Source organism: Phymastichus coffea, unplaced genomic scaffold (genome assembly GCF_024137745.1).
Source record: "Phymastichus coffea isolate CEN01 unplaced genomic scaffold, Cenicafe_Pcof_1.1 PCOF00083, whole genome shotgun sequence".
Lineage (NCBI taxonomy): Eukaryota > Metazoa > Arthropoda > Insecta > Hymenoptera > Eulophidae > Phymastichus > Phymastichus coffea.
In genome coordinates, this window is record NW_026706894.1 from 796680 (window position 1) to 819889 (window position 23210).

The 23210-nt window shown below is 34.3% G+C and overlaps 1 protein-coding gene across 1 annotated transcript; it reads right to left on the reverse strand.

Moving 5' to 3' along the window:
- Positions 1–4264: 4264 nt before the first annotated feature.
- Positions 4265–19093, reverse strand: LOC131668755 (long-chain fatty acid transport protein 4). Its single transcript, XM_058943174.1, has 12 exons — positions 18831–19093; positions 12272–12603; positions 9494–9644; positions 9131–9368; positions 8534–8768; positions 7896–8097; positions 7559–7751; positions 7339–7479; positions 7005–7142; positions 6760–6917; positions 6522–6675; positions 4265–5810 (listed from the first exon to the last, which is right to left on the reverse strand). Exons 1-12 carry the CDS (start codon positions 18933–18935, stop codon positions 5656–5658), a joined length of 2202 nt encoding a protein of 733 aa, XP_058799157.1. The 5' UTR covers positions 18936–19093; the 3' UTR covers positions 4265–5655.
- Between the last annotated feature and the right edge of the window lie 4117 nt (positions 19094–23210).

The following is a 23210-nucleotide window of genomic DNA, read 5'->3' on the forward strand; positions in this document are numbered from 1 at the left end:
TAGTATTTTTTATTAGTATTTAATATAAACTAATTTTCGAGAGAAAAGTGCATATTTACATTTTGTGTGCAAGATATATCCTTATTCAATATTGATTATCATCATACATTTATATTATACATCATGTACGCAAAAATAAAATATAAGACTTAAGTTTTACATCCACATAGACAAGATAAAAAAAAGTCTATAAAATGTATTAACAATATATATAAATTACAAATGTTAATGTGATATTTTTATTTTAAAGAAAAATTGTACAACAAACTGTGGAATGAGCGACAATAAATTATTTATTATAAATCATAGTTGCTTATATTAAGCAATTTCCTCCCAGAAAAAAAGTCAATATCAGAACAAATAAGTTCGTCATTGTATTGTTTTATTTAAACTTAACATTTAATTTTTTTAATAATATAAAAGAACAGTAGATGGATAAAGATATAGTTTTTTATTTATCACAGAAATCGTAGTAGAAATATCATTAATAATACGTATCATTTTAAGTACAATAAAACAAATATACTATTTTATGTAATTGTATAACCAATTTCAATAAATTTTGAAAAATATGTGATTTATAGATGTTTTTGATTAAAAAATAATTAAAAATGTTTTTTTTAGCTATAAATATAATTCTTATTCATAATATTTTTATTGACTGTTGTTATTAATTGAATGTACTATATCGATATACTAATTAGAAATTCGATTGATGAACTTAAGAACGATAATTTCGTTTACATATAATCAGGGGAACATTTTTTTATTTATCTATGTTACAGTTACATGCAAGTATAAAAATTAAGGACTCATGATAATTATATAATTAATTTATTGCTATTTTATGGTGTAACAATAAAATATTTTTATTCTGCCAGTATCTATTGTATTTTCTTCGCTTTTGAATATATATTCTGCATTCAAAAATTCGGAATGGATTTGATGTTTTTTAGTTTGACATAGCTATGATTTTGCGCCTAAAGTCTGATCGAAGTTGTAACTTGGTCTGACTAGGTTGTCGTACATCCAAATGATTCCGCTTTAGTCCAGTGGTTTATTTTAATTAAACTTTTCACAATAAAGGTAAATCGAATATAATGAATCTATTTACTATCGATATTAATTACATTAGACTCAACTAGTTTTTACTTTAAAAGTATCTACTCAATATTGATGTAAACATTACCTATACAAGGTTATGTTTACATAAGAGAAAATACATTAGATTTGTTTTGTTTATTGATTAATTTTTTTGTAATAAATTTCGATCAGATGATTTTTTGTTATAATTATTGAGTCTAAAGAAAAGAATCTTTCAAAATATTTATGGCGTTGGGTAATTCCTTACTTAGCTTCAATTCTTGTTTTGAGATTTGATTACAAATCAATTTAGTTGTTAATCTAAAATGTGAGAGCATGGTTGAATCTTGATATAATTAATTGATGACATTGCTTTTTATACTACCAATTAATATTATCCAATTGAACTATTCCAACTTTCATTGAGTTTTCAAGTTTGATTTATCAGTACTTGTTATATTTTTGACTATTAATTGATTCAGTTGGTATATTAAACCAAATTTTGATGTATGATAGCTTAGTCGACTACCTCGATTGATTATTTTATAAAAATAAGATCAAAATTTCAATATTTATAATTTGACACAAGGTTGATTTTTGATAAATAAACATAGCTGTATTATTTTATTGAGAATTAAAAATGTAATATAGGTGTGCTTTAACCAAGCGTTAGATCTAGTAGTTCTATTATAACAATATCTATCCATAGATTTGATCTGATTAGTATAAGAGTAAGCAGGATTGCATTTCCATGAAAGGAGGAGCTAGATATTTTGAGTTTAACCCAGTCGACTTAAGATTGAAAGATCTATTGGAACTAACTGCAGAATGTATTCTTAGATTTTTTGTTTATTGCTTTTTATACCATAATTCATGTATTTTATATTATGTTCAAATTTAAGTTGTAGAAAAACAAATAAAGGAAACAGTTATATACAATGATACAATAATATGTTACAAGATATGTTTTCTGTACTTGAATATTTGGTTGCTCCATCCATGAGAATAGTCAATGAAATTTTAATCGGTTAGAGTAAATGTGAATGTTTTCTAAATTTATATTAATAATTTACAAATTTGAATTTGCAGTCAAATATGTTTATAAACTATTATATATTCATTCCTTGAAAATAATTAAAAAAATTTCCAATTGATTCTCATTATGTTAATTAAATTCACTGCCCTTGTATTCTTTTTGAATTTTATAAGGAATTGAGTTTTATTAAATAAGTTATATATATATATATATACACACACACACATACAGACACGTGCGCGCACATACACCATATGAAAATTTAAGGTTTTGTAAAAGCGTGCGTACGTGCAACTATTGCATAAATTATTATGGTTAAATTATTGTCACTAGTCTACGTAATGGTAGATGCTTCTTGATTTTAAAACTATGTAATTAATTAATAAACTATCTGAAGTGATATGTATGACACCAATTCGTACTAACTTTTCACCCCCCCCCCCCTCCTGCTCCTTAACGACGATGATGTTGCTGTGGCTCTATGTATTTGCTATGTACGGTTACCCATACACATTGATACTAGTGGTACGCTACATATATAATTTGCAACAAGCATAGTTACCTTTTTATCATTATCGCTTGCCTAGATTCAACAATTTTTTAATGACTCGATACGTATTATTTAGACTTTGTTTACACTTTTCGATTTTCTCATTTTAACTTTTATTTGTTTATTAAAGATTTCTATCAACTGAGAAGGTCCTTCATAAACTTATGTAATGCGTCTTCGCAAATAATGCATTAAAATACTTTATTTTTTATTTATTTGTTATAATTTACAAATTGTAATTTTTGTAACTAATTTTTGTAATTAATATATTATGAACCACCGCATCGAAGATTTTACAATCGTTCTAACACTATTATCAACGTTTCTGCTTATAATATTGGTTAATCTTTAGTTCCAATATTTTTATAAAGACATACTGTTATCCATTCTATAATAACTTTATGAATATATGAGTCTTTTAAATATTTTTCCAATGTTAGAAATTAGTGAATAGGTCTATAATTCACTACTTTATTTTTTGTTTACCTGTAGGAGTTGGTGTAAGTTCAGTTATTAATGTAAGAACCTGATGTTTGATCGTTAGATGATCTTGTTATATCCTTGAACCACTATTCAAAATTATGTTTAAAAATACAATTTCGAAAATTCCTACTTAATATATCGAATTTAAATATATGAATGTTGAAATCTTTCATTACCAAATGATTTTTCGCGCGCACAAAGCGATAGTGAGGGAGAACAAAGTCGCATGCGAAAACTCCGACGCGCGCGTTTGAACCTAAGAGCCAACTGATCCACGTCTTGCAACTCTGAAATAGAAGTCCTGCTTTTGCGAGCACCGAGTATTAAACTCCCCTTTCGCTTGTCGAACTTACCTTTACACGTACAACAAGGCAGCAGCGGGATATTTCCAGACGCCTCTTGCTACGTTAGTATACAGCCACATTCTTCCCATTACCGACTCAGCCCCGCTCTTGCACGCGCGGCTAAATCAAGGGGAAACGGAAATATCCGGTTATCTTGTGTGTACGCTGTTTGCCTGTTTAATTTCATTCGTTAGCGTTTTATGCGTCTTTACTTTGATTGTCATCACGTTCGTATCTATAGTATGCGCTACGTTTTCTCTCCCGGTCATGAGACGTAGTATTCAGCGATTGTCGAGTAAATAAAAAGTGCCAAACCGGAAAGACTGTTCGTTGTTAGTTTTTTTTATTTGATTCTATTTTTGATTATAATGCGCGTAAAATATCTTGTGCTAGTGAAAAAAACAGTTATTCGTTTTTCTTGAGGTCGTCGTAACGATTCTTTTCAATTTTGATTGTACACATGTCGTTTGATTCGGTATGAAATAATAACTTAAAGACGGCAATTAAAAAATATTAAAATTTTTTTTATTCTAAAAACATAACAAGCAACAATATATTTTAAATTATCGCAACGTTGAAACTGCGCATATACCCCACTTGTCATTAAATAAACATTAAATTAACACAATTCATTTGGAGACCGCCCTCGTAATATCACCGACATGCGCCTTTAAGCATTGCAATTTTTGGTTTCTCAACATCGTTGCTTGCAAATGATGAAATGAACGGAAATATTGTTGAGGTTCGTTGCAATAAATTATACATACATACATAGCTATTTTTACGTCTAATGCTGCAGTTTACATGTTGATTCAAAATTGCCTTTTTTCTTAAAATGGATGCAAAGTTTAGTTACAGCAGTTTTTAGTTTTGCTTTAGCTTCATAAACTCGGTAATATCGTTACGTATCGTTACATCGTTATATCATGAAACTAGTCTTCCCTAATCTATTTTGGTGTCATGGATGAACGGAATCTGTGAAAAATTTCTCATTGCAATTTTACAAATTATATTATATAGCGTTTCAGCTAAACTTTTTTACACTTCCGTCTTAACTCTCCTGTTATATTTGTGTTGTAAATTTTAATTGATATTTTTGTGAAGCATGTAAATTTTGTTTATAACTACATTCTATTATTATTAAAATTGCTTAAAGATGAAGGGCATGTAGTGTTCATTCAAATTGAAAAAAGTCGACTGTAAAACCTTGAAATAATATATCTATGAGAGTTCGATTTGTAAATAGTATAAATTGGACAATGGTAAAAGTAATTTTACTAATAAACACATTATTGTCTACGAAGCAAGATGCAGGCATATCACAGCTACTCAAAAGAGACACTGAAAAAACTTGGCGTTATAAAATATTATGCTACATTATTTCACAAGCTTACATCAATAGTTTCGTAGAAAATATATTTGTTCGTTTTGTTATTTTTCACATTAAAATATTGTGCAACACAACTTAAGTAAACAAATGGAAGCGTACAAAATTGGAAGAATTAAACGGCGAAATTATCGAGGTTCTCCGTAATGAAATAAATAAAGATATAAAAACGTATATATATTCGCATAAATATACATATTAATTCTTTTAAAGTTTCATTTCACTAACTTAGAAGAAAGTGATTAAACTTCAATAATAAAACAAAATAAAAATATTCTACGTGACTATTACCCTATAGACTTTCCATTATTCAAGGATAAGAATCGAAGCCGAAGCGTAACGATTTTATTTACTTACTTTTTTCTTCTAGAGGAAAACAATATTTTTGAGATTTTTTGTTCATCAATAACTTTGTTTTCATCTTTTATAGAAAATAACACGATAGTCATCAACGTGCTTCGAAATATTAAACTCTGACTGGAGTTTATTTTACTCGAAACAAATCTTGATTTTCAACCTCTCTCCGATAGGCGCGAACGTTTGTTATTTTTTATTTACAAAAGGAAAGTTCGCGACGAATGCTATAGATGTACTAAAGCTTTCTTGGTGTACGTTTTCTTTTTCGCGGTGCGCATTCATTTCATTTTGTGTCTGTATTTAGCTTTTGTGCTGCAAACTCAGTTTCCTTCTTTCCCTCATCGGAGTTGTTTTTACTTTTGTATTTTGTACAACATCCACTGACCCACGCTCATTCGTGTGCACCAATGTCGCCTCAAAAGCGAATTTTGCCATTTTTGATTTGGTCGTAAGCATCCGACGTAAGTGGCTCGTAACCAGTCTTCGGATCCATATAATAAAGTTTGTCCTTTATTCTTCTTGGATCATAGCCATCGATTTGTAGATCCTTCTTCTTCAACTTAAACGTACCTAAAATATTTTGTTGTTAAAAAAAACTGTATTTTGCATACTCTACAGATGTAGAAATATCTAAAATATCATTGCAAAGATTTACTTTGTTTGCTGTTATTTAATTTACTTTCGTTAACTTCAAATTTTTTAACTTTTTTATTTGAAAGAATTAACAATGTAGCCTAAAAATAATAAATTAGGATAGAATTCAACTATTATAATATTTTATAGTTGTTATGAGATATTGCGATCGATAGTTTTACAAACAAAAAAATTTTAAAAACGGTCTAAATGTATCTATCAACGATTATCAAAATCTCGTTTACAAATCTAGCTTATAATAATTTTTAAATAAGTCCAACATTTTCTCTGGCTATAAAAATTTAAGATGAATAAAATTATAAGTCAAGTCAAAGATAGAAAGAACATCATTCTATTCTGATTGATTACACCCTAATCTATTACAAATGGGAAAGACACATTGCTTTAAAAAAATTAGGGACTTTCTACGTAAGAGCCATTGGACATCGGGCATCGGACATCGGATGTTGAGGTAAAAAACCAATCGATTATTTATCATTATCTTACCAGTGATTTGTGCGTGATCAGAAAAGACCATGTGCCATATTTTTATTTTTATCTGACGTCTGGCTCTTATGTAGAAAGTTCCTTACTTTTGTCAAATTATCAAAACTCGAAATCCAAAAATAAAGTACATTGGAAACTCACCAGTGAGATCAATTTTGGTTAATATCCTAATAAATTGCGGCCTAGCGTAGCTAGGTAATTGCTCCCGTACGTCGGTAGCTAGTCGATCAATGTTCAAAGTACCGTCCGCATCGTAAATAGCTGCCATACCAGCTCTGCCCTCCGCTCCGTGAACCTAACATTATAATTAATTCACCAATAATAAACGACAACATTAAAGACAAGCAAAGTTATTTAAAAAATCAAATGATTTGCATACCTCGACACCATAGACCACACAATCCCTATAATTGATAAAATTACTGACAATAGCTTCAATCTCAGACGTCGAGACATTTTCACCTTTCCAGCGAAATGTGTCACCAGTTCTGTCCTTAAAGTATAAATAACCAAGCTCATCAGCTACTAGAATGTCACCTACCAAATTAAAAAAAACAAGTTATTGAGTGGTTTGTCTATTCTTAGTTTTTATTGAATAATCTATGAAAAAAGATCGTTTCTTACCTGATAAAAATGCTGAATCACCCTTGCTAAATACGTCATGAACGATTTTAGACTTGGATGCTTTTTTATCTACGTATCCTAAGAATGCCCTAGTTGGATTGTTTGGAATGATTTTGCCAATAAATACGCCAGGCTCGTCTGAAATTCATTTGCATCATTGAATTAATTGCAACGATAACGCAAAATTCTTCAAATATGTTTTCCAGGTTTTCAACATTTATCATACATGATTTAAGTATTTTTCATTTAATTGAAATTAAACTCAATCTTGAGTGCGCATTTCAATAATTCTGCCGAATATAAATATAATCAATTGATTAAACAATCTACGTACTTGGCTCGCAAACTTGACACAGTCCTTTCGAATTTCTGATTGGCTCCCCATCAGCATCGACTTTGATAATCGAAATAGGATAAACAGCAGGTAATATACGCGATACAAAGCCAATAGCTCCGACGGTATTATCAACGTTCACTAAATAATAAACAGTTATAATTTACATCTTAGTTACGGACAAAGGCAATATTTTTCGTTTTCGCTAGAAAATATTTACCTATATTAGCGTTGCCTTCAGTGGCGCCATAAAATTCGCACACCTGAGGAATGTCAAATCGTGCGACAAATTCTCGCCAAATTTGCGGTCTCAGGCCATTTCCAAATATAACACGTAATTTGTGCTTCTTATCCTCAGGTTTGGGTGGCACCGCCAATATGTAACGACACATCTCTCCAATATATTGCGCCACCTAAAAAAATGCACGTAATCTTTACTTTAGCTTTTGAAAGATTAATTCGTTGGTGCAAAGTCGATGTGAAAGTAACATAAAATAAATAAGAAAACAACAGCAAGTAAGTAAGTAAGTAAGTCGTTAGTATAAGACGCAAATTACCGTGCAATTGTACTTGATACAGTCGCCGAAGTATGCACTGGCAGAAAACTTTTTCCTAATGACGACTGTACCGCCGTGTAATAAACTTTGACCTATAGTCATCACTCCACCCGCCGTGTGGTAGAGCGGTAGAGGTGTGTAAAATCTATCGGAACTCTTGAAAGGCGCTAGGTAATGTATTCCACTAGCAATAAACATGAATCTGCAAAAGAATCAAGTAATCAGTAATAATAGTTTTTTTTTTCAATGCTCAATCAGCAAGAAAATAATGCTTCCGAGGTAATATCAAATAAAAAATCTTAAAAGTTTTATGATGACTTATAAACCGAAAGATTGTGGCTAGATAAAGAAAAGATCAAGCTATATCTAAATGTTATGGTAGCTCGCTAAATCACGAGTGTCATCATATCATGGATGTATACATATATAGGTCGACTATCGCAACATTTCGTAAAAAGGTAGCATTAATCGTATGCTATATCATAGTACGCGATGAATGGTCGACGAAATGAGAATAGTGAGATTGTTTGTTGTTAAAGTAAAGAGGCGAGCGGCGACCCTTGACACGCAGGCCCGTAACCCACTTGCAAAAGAGGATATCGATTGCTCTGAAAATCTCCAATTCAAAGTGTATATACCTGGAGTTGGTGATGACGGCAGCTTTGGGTAAGCCCGTGGTGCCGCTGGTATAGATGTACATGAGTTTGTCACCGTAGCAACCCTTTTCTTGGATTACCGGTGGCACACTTGGAGCATCTGCCAAAAAGTTGCCCAGCTCCTTCTCTTTTAGTCCGTTTGTTGGCAATTTCAGGTTGTCCGAAAAACGATACAGTGCCATCTTTGCATCCAGCGATGACGAAATATCTTTTACGGCTGGAATATCAATATTTTTTAATATAATGTTGAGAAGTTAATGCCTACGCTAAGTGAATTGTAATTGATTTTAATAAAATAATAGACGCAGCAAATGTTGATAGGAGTTTCCTGATTATTTAGTTTGTGAAGCTTCTACTCCGCCTCAAGTATTTTTCAATATAAAACAATAAGTTATTAATATGATCTTCAAATGTTAAAATTACTCGAGTGCACTTGAAAGAGACTCACAGAAAACGTGAAATTGAAAGAAACACGCGATCTTCTAATGAACTATTCGATCCACGTGAATTCTTTGTTATAATTATGAAAGTCGCGTGTCGCGACGTATTAATTATCCATTGTAGCTTCAATTGCATTACCTTCAGCCAAATCGGCTCCATAAATCAATGCCTGACATTCTGCAACTGTGACGCTATGCAGCAACGAACTTTTTCTTAAATTAGTATTGATAAGAGGCGTTATAATGCCAAGTTTGCTAAGGCCCAACCAAATAGCAACGTATTCCGGTCGATTTTCCAACAATAGCGCCACCGTATCGCCCTTCTTGTATCCATGGGCTTTGAACACCGATGCGACTTTATTGCTGTAATCTTCGACCTGTAATTCATGCGTTCACTCGGGTTTATTAACGATGCAAATTGTTTTTTCATCGTATCGAAGATAAAAAAGCTTCTCGTTTTTATTTACGTCTTATGCATGATGTCACATTAGTTATTATGTACCTGTTGAAACGTCCATTCTTGATCCTCGTAAATAAGACACAGCTTGTTAGGATTTTTGGCCACGTGCTGACGGAATACATCGGCGACACTGCGGTCTTTTTTCTCATGCCCTTTTATTGTCCACAGCAACTGAACATAACGGAGTATTGCCCTTTAAAAGAAATAAAAGTTTAGCGTATGTCATGTTTTTTTTTCTTGTTCTTTTTTGTGACTATTTAATAATTCATGACAACAATTCTCGTAGCAAGTATGTCAAAGTTCAAAGATTAAACATCGTAGTTGTGTGGTTAAGCAAAACTATTTCGAAATTCAAACGTTTCTGACTCTGACTCTTTCCGAACACATCTGAAAATTTTCGAAAGATTTTAGAATCTTATCGTACCGTGGAGATAATTAAAGTCAGTAATTTTCTATATCTACTTTTGGAAAGAGAAAACCACGTTAATAGTAAAGTCTGAGCGTCAAGGTCTCGATGGAACGTACGATAGAATTATTTTCGCATTTACGAGGCACGACTAGGCTCGGATATTCCGTTATATTTCCTCGAGAATGAAGAGATGCCATACGTGTATAGCGGAATGGAGACGACCCATGAGAGCGCAAACGTGGGTACTATTATGAATATACACTGGCGAATCTCGCTTTTCTTTCATTTTTGCCACGCGAACGAATATGATTTCGAGTCACCCATCATTAGAAAAGAATCATTTATAAATTTTATTCAAATTAAAGTCAATGAGATTTCTTACAAACAAGTTCGTTATTAATAGATAAGTCCAAAAGTCAGTTCTACGGGTGACGTATATTTTAACATTGCGTGTAAAGCAATTGGACACATGGCTTTTTTCCATCAATTTAAGTATAGTGGTATAGAAAGTATAGTGGTATACAAACATTTATTTTCGGAATCATTTGTACTTACAACAGACTAGAAAAAAATTGATTCACATATCGATGATCAAATTACAGGAAAATCTCGATAGTCTTTATCAACTTTCACGATTCGTTTGTTCTTATACAATAATAAATCGCTTGAATTTAATCGTATAAAATAGGAATATATAGGAATGTCTATCTAGTAAAAGAAAGATAAGCATTCGATAAATCATAATTCTGTTTTACTCTCGTGATAATGTTCGAATATTCTCTACCATGCCATAGTATATGAATGACGATGAGAATGAAAAAAAGCGATTGTGTTTTTGTTGAATCTTAAGAAAATACGCAACAACGCAACCGACGAATTTTCAATCCAAAAACCCGGTGTGTGCGGCTGCCTCTCTCGTACACTTAAACTCTTCAATATCACGATCACATACGCATATAGAGCGTTTGGCAAGGCAGTGTGTGCGACGAGCTCATACAAGTACACACGTTGAAATCGAGTGGAACCGGTCTCAGGCAGCCGCAACAAACATACGCGTTTCGACAAAGTTTCTTCATATCCCCTCGCGACAATCTTTTTTTTCACCTGTCTCCCTCAGAGCGACATAATCACATTTTCTAAACGTGTACATTTTGCGGACGTTGGTCTTGTATACGCATAAAATTTATCGTTCACGATTGACGTCAAGTCATTCATAGTTTGTTGCACTGTTTACAATGAGATACGCGAGCTGTCAAAGACAAAAATTACAAAGACGTTTCTCGGGCGTATCGCGAAACGCCGAATAATGCGTGCGAGCACGTGTGTGATTTGATTTCGCGAGCTATCGTCTGCTTCTGCTCTGACTGCGCGATACAAGCGTTTCTTGAGCTTGCTGTACGTGCATACACGCCTGAGTTATCTATGCATTATTTACCGAACCAACTGGCACTCGCTCGCGCGAATTTGATTTTATTCAAAACCAATTCGACTTTAATAAAATCAAATTCTCCCAAGTGGATTTTCGAGCGCAACCTCTGTGCACTTTCATCAGAAATTCATCGTTGTATAGACTCGAACGCCTATTGACTATATTATTCCTCGAAAACTTGCGAAATCATCTACGAGCGATTCGAGTGCTGCATTAATTTGCCTTGTCAATCAGTTCGCCGTGCTCTTTTTCTCTATCCATCTTGTCATGAAAATTAAATGGAAGCAGTCGCAGCCGATCAGTATTTTGTTATTAGAAAATGTCGCAATAACTTTTCCTGACGTACGACTCATAAGTGAAGAATAAATAAGTTAAGTTCGGTGTATGCATATGTTAAATGCGGAAAAAAACATTGTTCTTCAATAACAGGTACATGACCTGTGAAGTCAGTTACAGTTCACGAGGAATACACAAGATTTTCACCGAACGAAAGCTTTTCATTATACATACGTTTTATTTCTAGCGTAGAAACTGACGTATTATCGCGGCATGGAGATAAGCAGGAGCAAAATCCGCTTTAAAATTACTACAATCACACTGTTAATATTACTTTCATCATTAGAGAAATGTATGCGTCTTTGAAAAGACCTCATCTAGGCTAAAAAAACCACGCACAACCTTCGAGTCTGACTAATCGGCGTCTAGAAAACGAGATTTTTTTAGCCGTGTTCCCCTCCGCTCGAGCAAGCGTGGTTTGTCGCGTCACGGTTCACCTAAGAAAAGTATACCTGTGGCACAGCGGAGAAAGCTGGAGAAAGAAGGGCATCGTGCCTTATACGAAGACGGCTTTTTTATATTCCTGCAGCCCACATAAACAAATTTCATCGATACGGCATAACGTTAGTAAAAAGTAATCGATCCCTGTATAATTGATTATCTATCAGTCGTTCATGACGATTTGAAACAAAGCGTCGCTACTCACTTGAGGTCACGCGGAGCAGTTTTGAGCGCAACGATGACCCACTTGAGCCTGCCACCAGCAACGAAATAGGCGACGACGGCGACGATGCACAGCTGCAGGATGAAGGTAGGGCCCATGTAGAGCCATAACGCGGCGAGGGCGGCCAGAAGGCCTGTGATCAGGATCATTGCCACGAGCAGGCGCCGCAGCAGACGAGCGACTGAGGCCCAGCGACGACCGCGGCAGCTGCCACCTGGTGCCGAGGCCGACTCTGCGACCGCCGATGTCGCTCCCGCCGCCGCTGACTGCCCCACCACTAGTGTACCTCCACTTGGCTCCCCTCTTTCCACGTCCTGTAACGCACAACAGCAGCTGGCCTATGAGCCTGCCGAAGTATCTGTCTCTGTTATAAAACCGCCTAGCCTGACACCACACCAGGTACCATCGATGCCACTTAACTTCGACTAGATAATTCACACTTTCAGTGTTTTTTTTATTTATCGTTTGTTGCTTATTGCTCTTTATATTCCTGTTTATTTATAAGTTGAACCGTGCACCATATACGCAGTTGTATTAATTCAGTCGTAACTATATTTCAGATCCTATTATATCATTTTTTCAAATTTCAAGACTCGATGAAAAAGTGATTTTGGTTTAATTTTCCGCGAATATTCTATTTTCGCAACTACGAAATAAAAAATATAAAATTGGCAAGAGAAACTTGAAATATGTTAAAGTCCAAGTTTCATATAAAACAATTTGAACGGTGAACCCGCAAGAGAAGAGCGTTTCAGAACTCGAAGTTAAATATTAAACTGGATATGATGCAAAAAGGACTGACAGGTAGATATGTGCTTAAACGACTAATTCAACTCGATTTCGTTCAAAAGATACGTTTGATTTAAAAAATGGAATTGCTTTACTTTTTATTCGAATCTCACTTGTTGAAGATGTTTCTGCTCTTGTATAGTGTACAATTGATTCGAAACGATATTTCAAGTAAAACAAACTTAAATTCACCTCGTTTGGTAGTTATGAAGAGAACAAAGCGGATATTTGAGCTTTTTTGAAAAACAAATTTAATATTATAACGTCGATCGACTCTTTTGGTAAAGTAGAAAAGTAGTAGAAGATAATTATAGTTCAACGTGCGCGGCGTAGATGGATCTACGATACACTTATTTTAAAAACATGAACCGTTTCACATTAAATTTGATTATGTAAATTTTTTGAATTTACTGTGCAGTTAAAGACAGGGCTAACGATAATAGTACATATATATCTACTTAATATGATGTATTTTTATTAACAATAAGCCAAAAGTTTACGATTCATCAATTGTTTAAGCTACAATGATAAAACCAAGTCTAGTACGAGCTTAAAAAAATTAATCTAGTATAATTAAAAATCAAATTTTATAAAAATTGAGCCTAGTTTTGACCGTAATATCACTTATATTCATGAATCCAATTAAATTTATATTTTACAGTTTTTGTATAAAAATAAATTAAACTTTGAGCTGTCACTCATGATGACTTGCAAAAGCCAAGTGATATATTTATACATTTATAGAAACAAGTTTGAAAAGATAATTACAGGAATAAGTGTGTCGAACTCATTCGGCTGTTTCAGCATAGCTTAACTTTAACTTCGTAATAACTTTTTTTAGATTTGGACCTTGGAGGGTAAATAATCACCGATAATGGATTAGCAAATAAGAGAGAGAGAGAGAGAGAGAGAGAGAGGGAGAAATAATTTTGTTTCACTTGCGCTTGCTCTCAGTCGCGGCACCGACGACAAACACTAAAAGTAAACTGAAATCATCCCATGCGTATTCTGAGTATGGAACAACTACTAGAAATACCGGACCGCCAGTATACGAGCCAAAAGGCAAAAAATTCCTTACTCATTCTACTTACGACAAAAGCTTCTTTTACCTCTGTCGCAGTTTCCTCTACGAATCGGCGTATCGAAGAAAAGTATTGAAAAAGCAAAAAAACCATAATTGCTCGGTCGCGTTTAATCACGTTCACTTATTGATTCAATTATATGCACAATTCTACTCTAAACTACATGCTGCAAAAACTAGTATTTCAATGAAAATACTATTTTTCTTAAATTATCAGTAAAAATATAACGAGCAAGTTTGATTTATTTTTTTTAAGAACATTTTTTTTGTAAGATTTCGTGACGTTGTATTTTGAAAAGTAATGATTATCTCTTGAAACAATTATTATTACAAATATAATTATGAACTATGTGAAAAGAAATTGGCATCTTTTGCAATATAATTATTATAAATAAAATTGACTGATATCAGTTAAAAATCTCACTGCGCTCTTATAGAGAGATCACAAAAATGCGATTATCGTATAATATATTATGTACAAAACATACTTTCGAATTCAGCGTAAATGACACGATGCATGCATAATAGATTATAAAACCTCGACTATCATCGCGTCGCTCGCCGATCAATGCGTATATAGTAGCGCGTGCGACGATCCTTGAATTAGTTTGACACGCGACCTGGCTTTGGCAATCCTCATTGTTTTTTTTGTTTTTTTATTAGCAGTACGTGATTTTCTTTTCGTTCGAAACAAATAAACTTGCTAGGCAGTCGTAAGATCTCTCCACATGATATTAGTAATAGGACGTTGCGCGCTTGCGATAGCTTGTGATTTTTTTGGTGATTACAGCGCCGCGAGTACGTGATATTTTAGTTGAAGTTGAGTCGAGAATTGGTATGATAATTACTACATTTGTTGAAATGACAATTAAACATACCGCGTGTTATCATCTGTACGATGAGTTATGTAAAAACAGACTTTCAGAAACGTGCGACAACAAACATTAACACATAATGGAAATAAATGATAAAGAACGTTATTCAAATTATTTAATTATTGTTATTATATTACTTTAAATAAAAATTTCTTGGTAGTGAAATTCGTTGCGTTATTTTCACGTTGATTGCTCAATTACTTAAATAGTTGCTATGCAAATTCATATCAGACAAGTTTTTTTAATTGTGCGCTAACTTAATTTTCATAAACAGTAAGGTATTTTCATTTATGCTAAAGTACCTGTATATTTTTCGACTCAATAAACGTTTCGGCTTGCGGCTTTGTGAAAACAATTTAAATTTTTCAAGCCGCAGTATTAAGGAAAACTCATAAATAAACATCCCGCAACGTACTATCTTAACAATCTATGGCGCGTTCCGAATTACCAATTCAATCAACATCACCGTTAACTATTGTTTAAGATCATTATCGGTTGCTAATAAATAAGTAAAAAAAAACTTATCTTGCAGAAAAAAGAACAATAATAACATGAAAAGCTTAATCTATGTGAAAATGTTTTGGATTTATATGAAAATACTCATTAACGTTAGCTCGTCGAAGAGTCTATATTCGTCAACCTAATTCTATCAAATTAAACGAGAAATTTTTCCTAAAAGAGCAAAAGCTTTAAAAGAGTATTTTTGATCAACAATTAATAGAACTGATAATTGAAATAATTTGCCATTGATAGGTGGTATATCAATCCACTAAACATGCACGTGAAACAATCTGTAAATATATACCGACAACTTGTCTCTTCACGTAGCTGAACGTCTTGCATTGCTGTACGCATGAACATAGGACTTGACATGACTGATTTTTATCAATGACGCAAGACTCCGTAATTTTGTCATATGAATTGGACACGCCAAGGTCATCGAAAAAGAAATTAATAAAACAACTTAGAATATAGCTGATGGCATAAAATTAAAGAATATTCTGATTTGATTATTTGGTATCTATATATGTTAGATTTTAATGATTTCAAGAGTCACGTACGCTAATGATTTGCAGGAAAAGTTTTATTCTTAAAAAACTTCTATAGGTATTATATAAATGTATGAGAAAGCCGCTACAATGACCTTATACTTAATTGTTAAAAAATCGAATTTTGTGCTTTCGTTAAATTCAATACAATTTTTCTTTAAAAACCTATTTTTGATCGGTCAACGAAAAGAGTTTGAAAATTTTCAAATAGAAAGCGGAAGGAGGCAGCGTTACATTCTAACAGATGCATTCTACAGATGCGATACTTAATCTCTTTCACTTGCGAGCGCACGGGGTGGCCGACTTTGTTCGAAACCTGTATATATGTATATATAGGAAGAGAAAGTGCAATCTTCGTAAGTGTCGTCAAATACGACTTTGCCTTGTGGACTACCTGTTTATAAACACGCTTCAACACTGCACGACGCGTCGAACCATAGCATAATAATAAGTTTTACCTTATATAATTCCGCAAAAGGCGATTTGACGATAAAAATGTACAGAAATAATGCACACTAGAGACTGGCTAAATATTATTTCGACAATTTTATTTTTCAGGAAGTATCATTACGTGCATACTGTTGGATTCGTGCTGTGATTATATTTATGTAATATTTTTACGTCTCTATTATTTTGTCTTGTCCAAAGTTTATTTACAATTTTTCAAGAATGCGTTAAAAAGTCTGGAAGTAGCATTATAAAATTAACAGGTTTTCTCTCTACGAAAGTATTTTATCTCAAAAGGCAGATGTTCAAGTACTAATTATCAGATAATTAACACTTTAAAAAAAAATATGACCATGCATTGCTTGATGCTTTCACAGTGAATTAATTAAGTTTATTATCCTTTGCAATAATATTAATTTTAAAATGCTTACGGTAACTAACGAAAGGCAAAAATAATCATTTTCCAAGGTTTACTTTACAATAGCAAAGACAATTTTAGTCACTATATAAACACACCGAGAATTGATTATATTCTCACAATGCCCTACTTTCCAAAATTTGTTGATGTCATAACGAAACTCTATTCAATGCCATGTTAGCATTGCTTTCCGATCTATTAATAAAATCTCTGCAGTCTTGTAAGACCCTATAGATATAAAATCGTTTATATTGTGCTGAACTTTGAAACATTTTTGCAACTCATTAACGAAGAAATCTTATTAAAGAAGTTTGCATAAAATGTCGATGTAAATCATCAAACGATTGATTAATTCTGAAGATGCTCTGAAAAAATTGCATTGCTAACCAGTGTATAACCAAAGCAGCGATAAAGTAAACTGGCCCAAACAGCTCAACACACCGTACGTTGAAAATCAAATGAACGTGTGTTCCGTCAGTAAACATCTCAGTCTGGAATAAAGTAGCGCATCGCATAGTGAAGCTTGGAGGTTTTTAAGACGGAAGTGCATTACCGAGCGCAATCGCGTGCATTTATAAGCGTGTGCACGGGGAAAACGTAGGAGCATGATATACTCACTCCACGAGGAGAGACGTGGTCAGTGATGCGAGTGCATACTAGCCTCCGAAGAAGCCTCGCTAAAAATAACGATTTTCTCCATTTACTCGTCTTCGCCGCTTCGCAAACATCGCGCCTTTCTCTTTTTTTTTTTTTTGAGGCCCAGTACAGCACTTAAGCACAACTACTGTATTCTCACGCGACGAGGGAGAGAATATGAAGCAGCAGCACACAACGCGCGCAACGAAAATCAATATAAAGCCACGGCGGCGGATTGCACGTGCGCCAAAGCTATGCGGTATGGCGGGAAAAAGCTTCCAGTTTGAATAGGTTTTACAAGCCCACTCGGTATGGGTACTTGAGAATTAATTCTTTTATTCCCGTTCAATATCCGTGCAAACTATACTCAGTCGTGTACTGCAGATGTTGTTAATTGTAGGATCGCTATTCACATCAATAGAAGTACAAAAAGTGCTTATTCTGGTCGAATCCTCACAAATGATAGTTACAAAAGCTTTGACTCGCTATAATATAAGTCGTACGGAAAGAAAAAAAAAACGTTCCAACCCACAAACAGGAAAACTGACGTGAGAAAATGCTAATATTAATCAATGCATTGCAATTTAACCTACTTGATGGACGAATTCAATGTATTGAAATATCAAACACGCTATGAATATTCACTGTTATTTTGACAGGAGAAGAGAAATAGCAACTCTGAGATAATAATATTTTAACTGTAGCCATCAACGAGCGTGTAGGCAAGTGAAAATAACGTATACTCTAAAACTTGTTGGAGCCAATCTGTTGAAATAGAATTTCCGAACGACCAATATTTGTTTGCACAAATCGATGCCGCGCGATGTGAATGCGAATGATGTTTACGTTATTACTGAAGAACCGAGAGGCAGGCAGGTCAAGTAACCCTCGTCGCGTTAAAATAATTATATATATTTTTCTCAAGCAAGTTCAGTGTTCGAGAAGGTGTCCACTGTACTTTCGCAATTCGCTCCCGGGCGCGTGCGCACTTACGAACAATTACTAGCGCTTGCCGGCTCTGGTTGTTTGACAGGCTGTCTTAAGAAATCCACAAACTGTAGTAGATAATGTTCATTGAAACAAAAACTTGTTATTCGGTGTCGCATTGTTTGACAACGTTTTTCTTCTTTTCGTACTTCTCACGGTATCAGAAACGTTGCGTTTCGTTTGAAACCTTCACGTCAAGTGAAACTCGCATTACGTTGGACAATGAATCAACGTACGTAACACAAAAATGCAAACTCACTCGGTCCTTGTCGTTGCTACTCGAATTCATGATGATCGTATTGGTTGACATGCTGTTACCATTAGCCATACTGTTGATCGCATTCTTCTCGTTGTTAGTCGACATGATGATGCACGCACAGATACAAACGAAAACAAAATTTTTCGCACTTTGGTTTTTTTTTCTTTTATCACTCACAGACACACATCATCGAAGTGAATTCGAGGGGAAAGAAAGATGAAGCGAATGAGCCAAGCAGAAGCAAGAGAAGTCAAAGTGCGGAGAGCCCTCTCGCGAAAGTCGAGCTGCCGGCGAAGACTGCAAGTACTCGAGTAAACCGACTAGAGCCGTCGAGCCGACTCCGATATTCCCTCTCTCTCCTGACCGACGCTCTCTCACTCTTTCTTGGCCTACCAGCCTACCTGTCTATTGCCTGTTTTCGATTCGATTCTTAAGAGGTTCGAAGGTGTGCATCTGTGAGGAAAGTCTTTTACAAAATCAAACGGGGTTTCAAATAATAATTATACACTATGCTCTGCGCACACGGAGGTTGCATTAATCACACGTTTAATCAAGCAATTATAATCGAACGCTATTTAGAGTGCTCGAATAGAGAGAAAAAAGTGTTTACAAAATTTTTTTCACGCGAAGAATATTGCAATATAAGTGCATATACTGTAGGATGTGGTGCAACTTTCATTCGAAGGACATTGATCTAATCGCGCGCTGCGTCAAATACCTTCGAGAAAGAAATTAATGAGTTAGACAATATTTTTCATCTATCGTGGTATCTATCAAGTGTATCATTTATCATTGCAGGAGTGTCAGTTTATTCATTTGCAATATTTTTGTGGCGAACGCTTGGAACATTTTTATTTTTTCAATATAAACAAAATGCAATTTTTTTATGTCAAGCTTTGTTTACGAAAAAACTAACGTGAATAGAAAAGTTCATAATCGATATCGTTACATTCTCATACAAATGCGCAGAATAGATTCGATGAATAAATTTTAGCCGTATCGCAATAATTATTCTCTGAGCATCGTCCAAATCGTATAACCCATTGCCGTTCGACCTTAACGTGCAGAAAAGAAGAAGAAGAAGAAGATCGACAGTGTCGAATTTTAAGTGGGACATTCGAAAGAAAAAAGTACATAAGCTATCATGGTCGATTTTTCGTAATCCAGTGACTTGCCATGTTGAGAGTCATCGCTCTACGACGGAGAAAAAAATTAACACGAGAGTGCTTTGTACAGCGTTGCAGCTTCTAATTTAACTATTGTATAGTTCAGCTAGGTCTTACCTACTTTCACGCGGCGAGAAGAACTGCTTGCGTACTCGCCGTTGAAGGATCGCTTTTCTACGGTTGATAGGACGGGTTTTTGAGGCTTGTGCTCGGTTACGAATACATGATTTTCTCATCTATGAGTTTCTCGATTTAAGGTACGATTAGGAATGAATGAATATTAATAGTTCTAAGTGATAATTTATAAGATTAGTGTCTATTACACGATAAAGGTCGATATTGAAAGAGCAAATGATCTTTTCGCCACGTTCGATTTGGGACAAAAATCTTCTGAGATAAAAGTAAGATAGCTTCGTTAAGTTTTATAAGTTTTCGAGAATATTCATTCAAGGTGATGACTCCAGTTTATGCCTTAATATACGCAAAAACCAACATAACAGCCAATCTATCATATTTTTTATATGTAAAAATTTACAAGTTTGGTTTGAAAACTGATATTTGTTGCCACATCAAAATCATCAAGATGGAAAAAATTATAATCGTCAATTACAGGTTGCACTTTCAAATAGTGTACAATGTCAGACATCAATCAAATGGCATTTCTCATGTGAGATTAAACACGAGGAGAAAACGATGTGGGTGAGAAATAGCATGCCCACATGGAACAATCGAAGAAATGCCCCCATGCAGAAAGTAATATTCGCACTGGCGGGCTCGTACGGCGCGAGGCGGAGGCACCGACCTCGTTTTTGTTACGAAGTGTGTAGTATGTCCGTAGGCGCGAGACGCTGCCTACAAGCCGATTTAGGAAATTAGAGGATGCAACCATCTCTTGCGAGAGACCCTTTTGAATCATCGAGCGCTTCACCGGAAATCGCGTTTTTCTTTCTTCGCTCGACTCTCTAATAAGACAATCACCGGTTTGCTAATCGCTTGGCCGTTAGGCGTTTTACAACGAGTATGCTTGCGCGAGAGAGACAGCAGTGAAAGACAATAAGTGTGGAAAATCATCGCTTTCGTTCGTTGATGTAATTTTATTGAGGAACAGGCGAACGTTTGTATCGACTTTTATAGTCCTTCAGAGATTCGTTTTAGTTTTTCTGGGATTTATTGCAGTGTCAAATCGAGAAAAACTATCAAAGAGCTTCTTTATGTGTCAAGATTTTTAAAGCACATAAATGTTTTTAAATTGATGGCGCTCGTTAAGAAAATCAACTTAAAAATAGAGATGATTAATCCATCGCAAAGTTCTTCTAAGGCAACAAGTATTAAGATGCAACGTTCGAAAATTTGAAATACAAACGTATTTTTAAATGTATACATAAGAATGTCAATATATAGCAGTCACGTTTATAATTACAAAGTAAGAGGAAAGCAGAGAGCCATTAATCAGAGTCTAAAATTCAATCGGCAAATATCTATAGCATATATACTCCAAGCTACAAACGAAGAGATTCTCCTTGGAATATTTATGAGCGTACGTTTGTTATTGTAGACAAGGAAGGCAAGGGTCATCGACGATATCGCACCGCGAAATTAACAGCAGCTTTCTTCGCAACAGCATAAAAAGAATCGCGAGTTTTCTCTTTCGCTTGCTGCACTTCCGTGCCATTGAAAAGGATACGCTACCATAGCTTTTCGTTTTAACGGTTACGCAAAATCTCTCCTCATACATTTTGTTACTTCGTGCAGACGTGCTTATCAATTGTGCTGTTCTGGACGTACGTGTGACGTAATGAAATATCTATACTTGGCTTTACAATCACATGTACGTGCTTATTTTTGTAAAGATTTTCGTTAACGCTAATAACAATATTCATATGTAAACAAAAATATCTTATATTTTTTTAAATTATTTTTTGGTCGATTGAAGTTTCGTGAAAATGGATTTTTTAATTTCTGCTAGTGTTGTTATTACAGATCATAAATATGTAAATGAAACTCTACTGCTATAAAAACAAAAAGAAACTGAACAAAAGAAGATATTAACTATTCATAGTCAATGGGTTACTACTGACGCCTGACCAATTTGGCCTATTACTACTTCAATGAGTCAGGCAAATTAGTTTTTCAATTTTCTTCCTTAGTGCATCAGATTTAGTTAATTATTTTCAAATAAATTACATATTGATGGGAAAGTGATAGTTGGTTCGTTGAAAATTTTTTATTGTGAATAACAGAACAGGTTTTTAATCGATTAGCTATTAAAAAAATCATATCATCACTGTTACGACGTGACAACGACAACATTTACATTACCAACGCGCAATATACTTTTGAAAAGAAACGTTATTGGTGCGTATCTCTTGAGTAAGGGATATTGCAGAATTCTGCCCTAGCGCCTTGTACACCCCGAAGTTTAATCAACCACCCTCTGCGTCTTAACTTTACCGCTCGAGCTCAAGCAGAATCAACGATCAACAACCCACTAACTACGAAGTCTCGAACATTTTTCATATGATATTGTGACCATTGTTTGTCGACAGTTATTCACACACATTCGCATTGTTTTTAAGCTTGGGGAAGCTTTTTTTAAATATTGATCGTTGAAATAATGTTGAGCTTATTCGACAGGTGGCTAGAAAAGTTCTATAGAATTGTCCGCGAGTGCATGAAAAAAGCTTGGCTCCCTATATAAGTTGGCCACGCGATCGATACTGACCGGTAGTCCGATGCTTCTCAGGAAACAATTTATTAACATCCAAGTACGTACCGGTGTAAACTAACTACGTGTAGTGGATTCGATGCTACTAAATAATTTTTCGTTTACTGTGGAAGCGACTCTGACTATCGTTTTGCTTTTGTTGCTAAATCTCACTCGTTAATGCTCATCGAATGCAAGTACATGATTGAAAGAGCCACATGTCTTGCTAATTTTTTCCATTCAACTTTGAACTTCGATCGCATGAAAACTGTTATGCACTTTGATTCAAAGCTGCAATATTGCAGAAGATGCAATAATAAAGTAAAAATTACAATGATCATCACGGTAAAGCTGAGACACTCAAACATTGGGTGAATTTTTATATTAATTTACGCTGAATTAATAACAAACTTAGCCATGTATTTTACCCCCCAAGTCTAAGAAATATTACGGTGACGTACTGTAATATTTGAAATCCATAATTGATATCGTGAAAATATACAATTATTC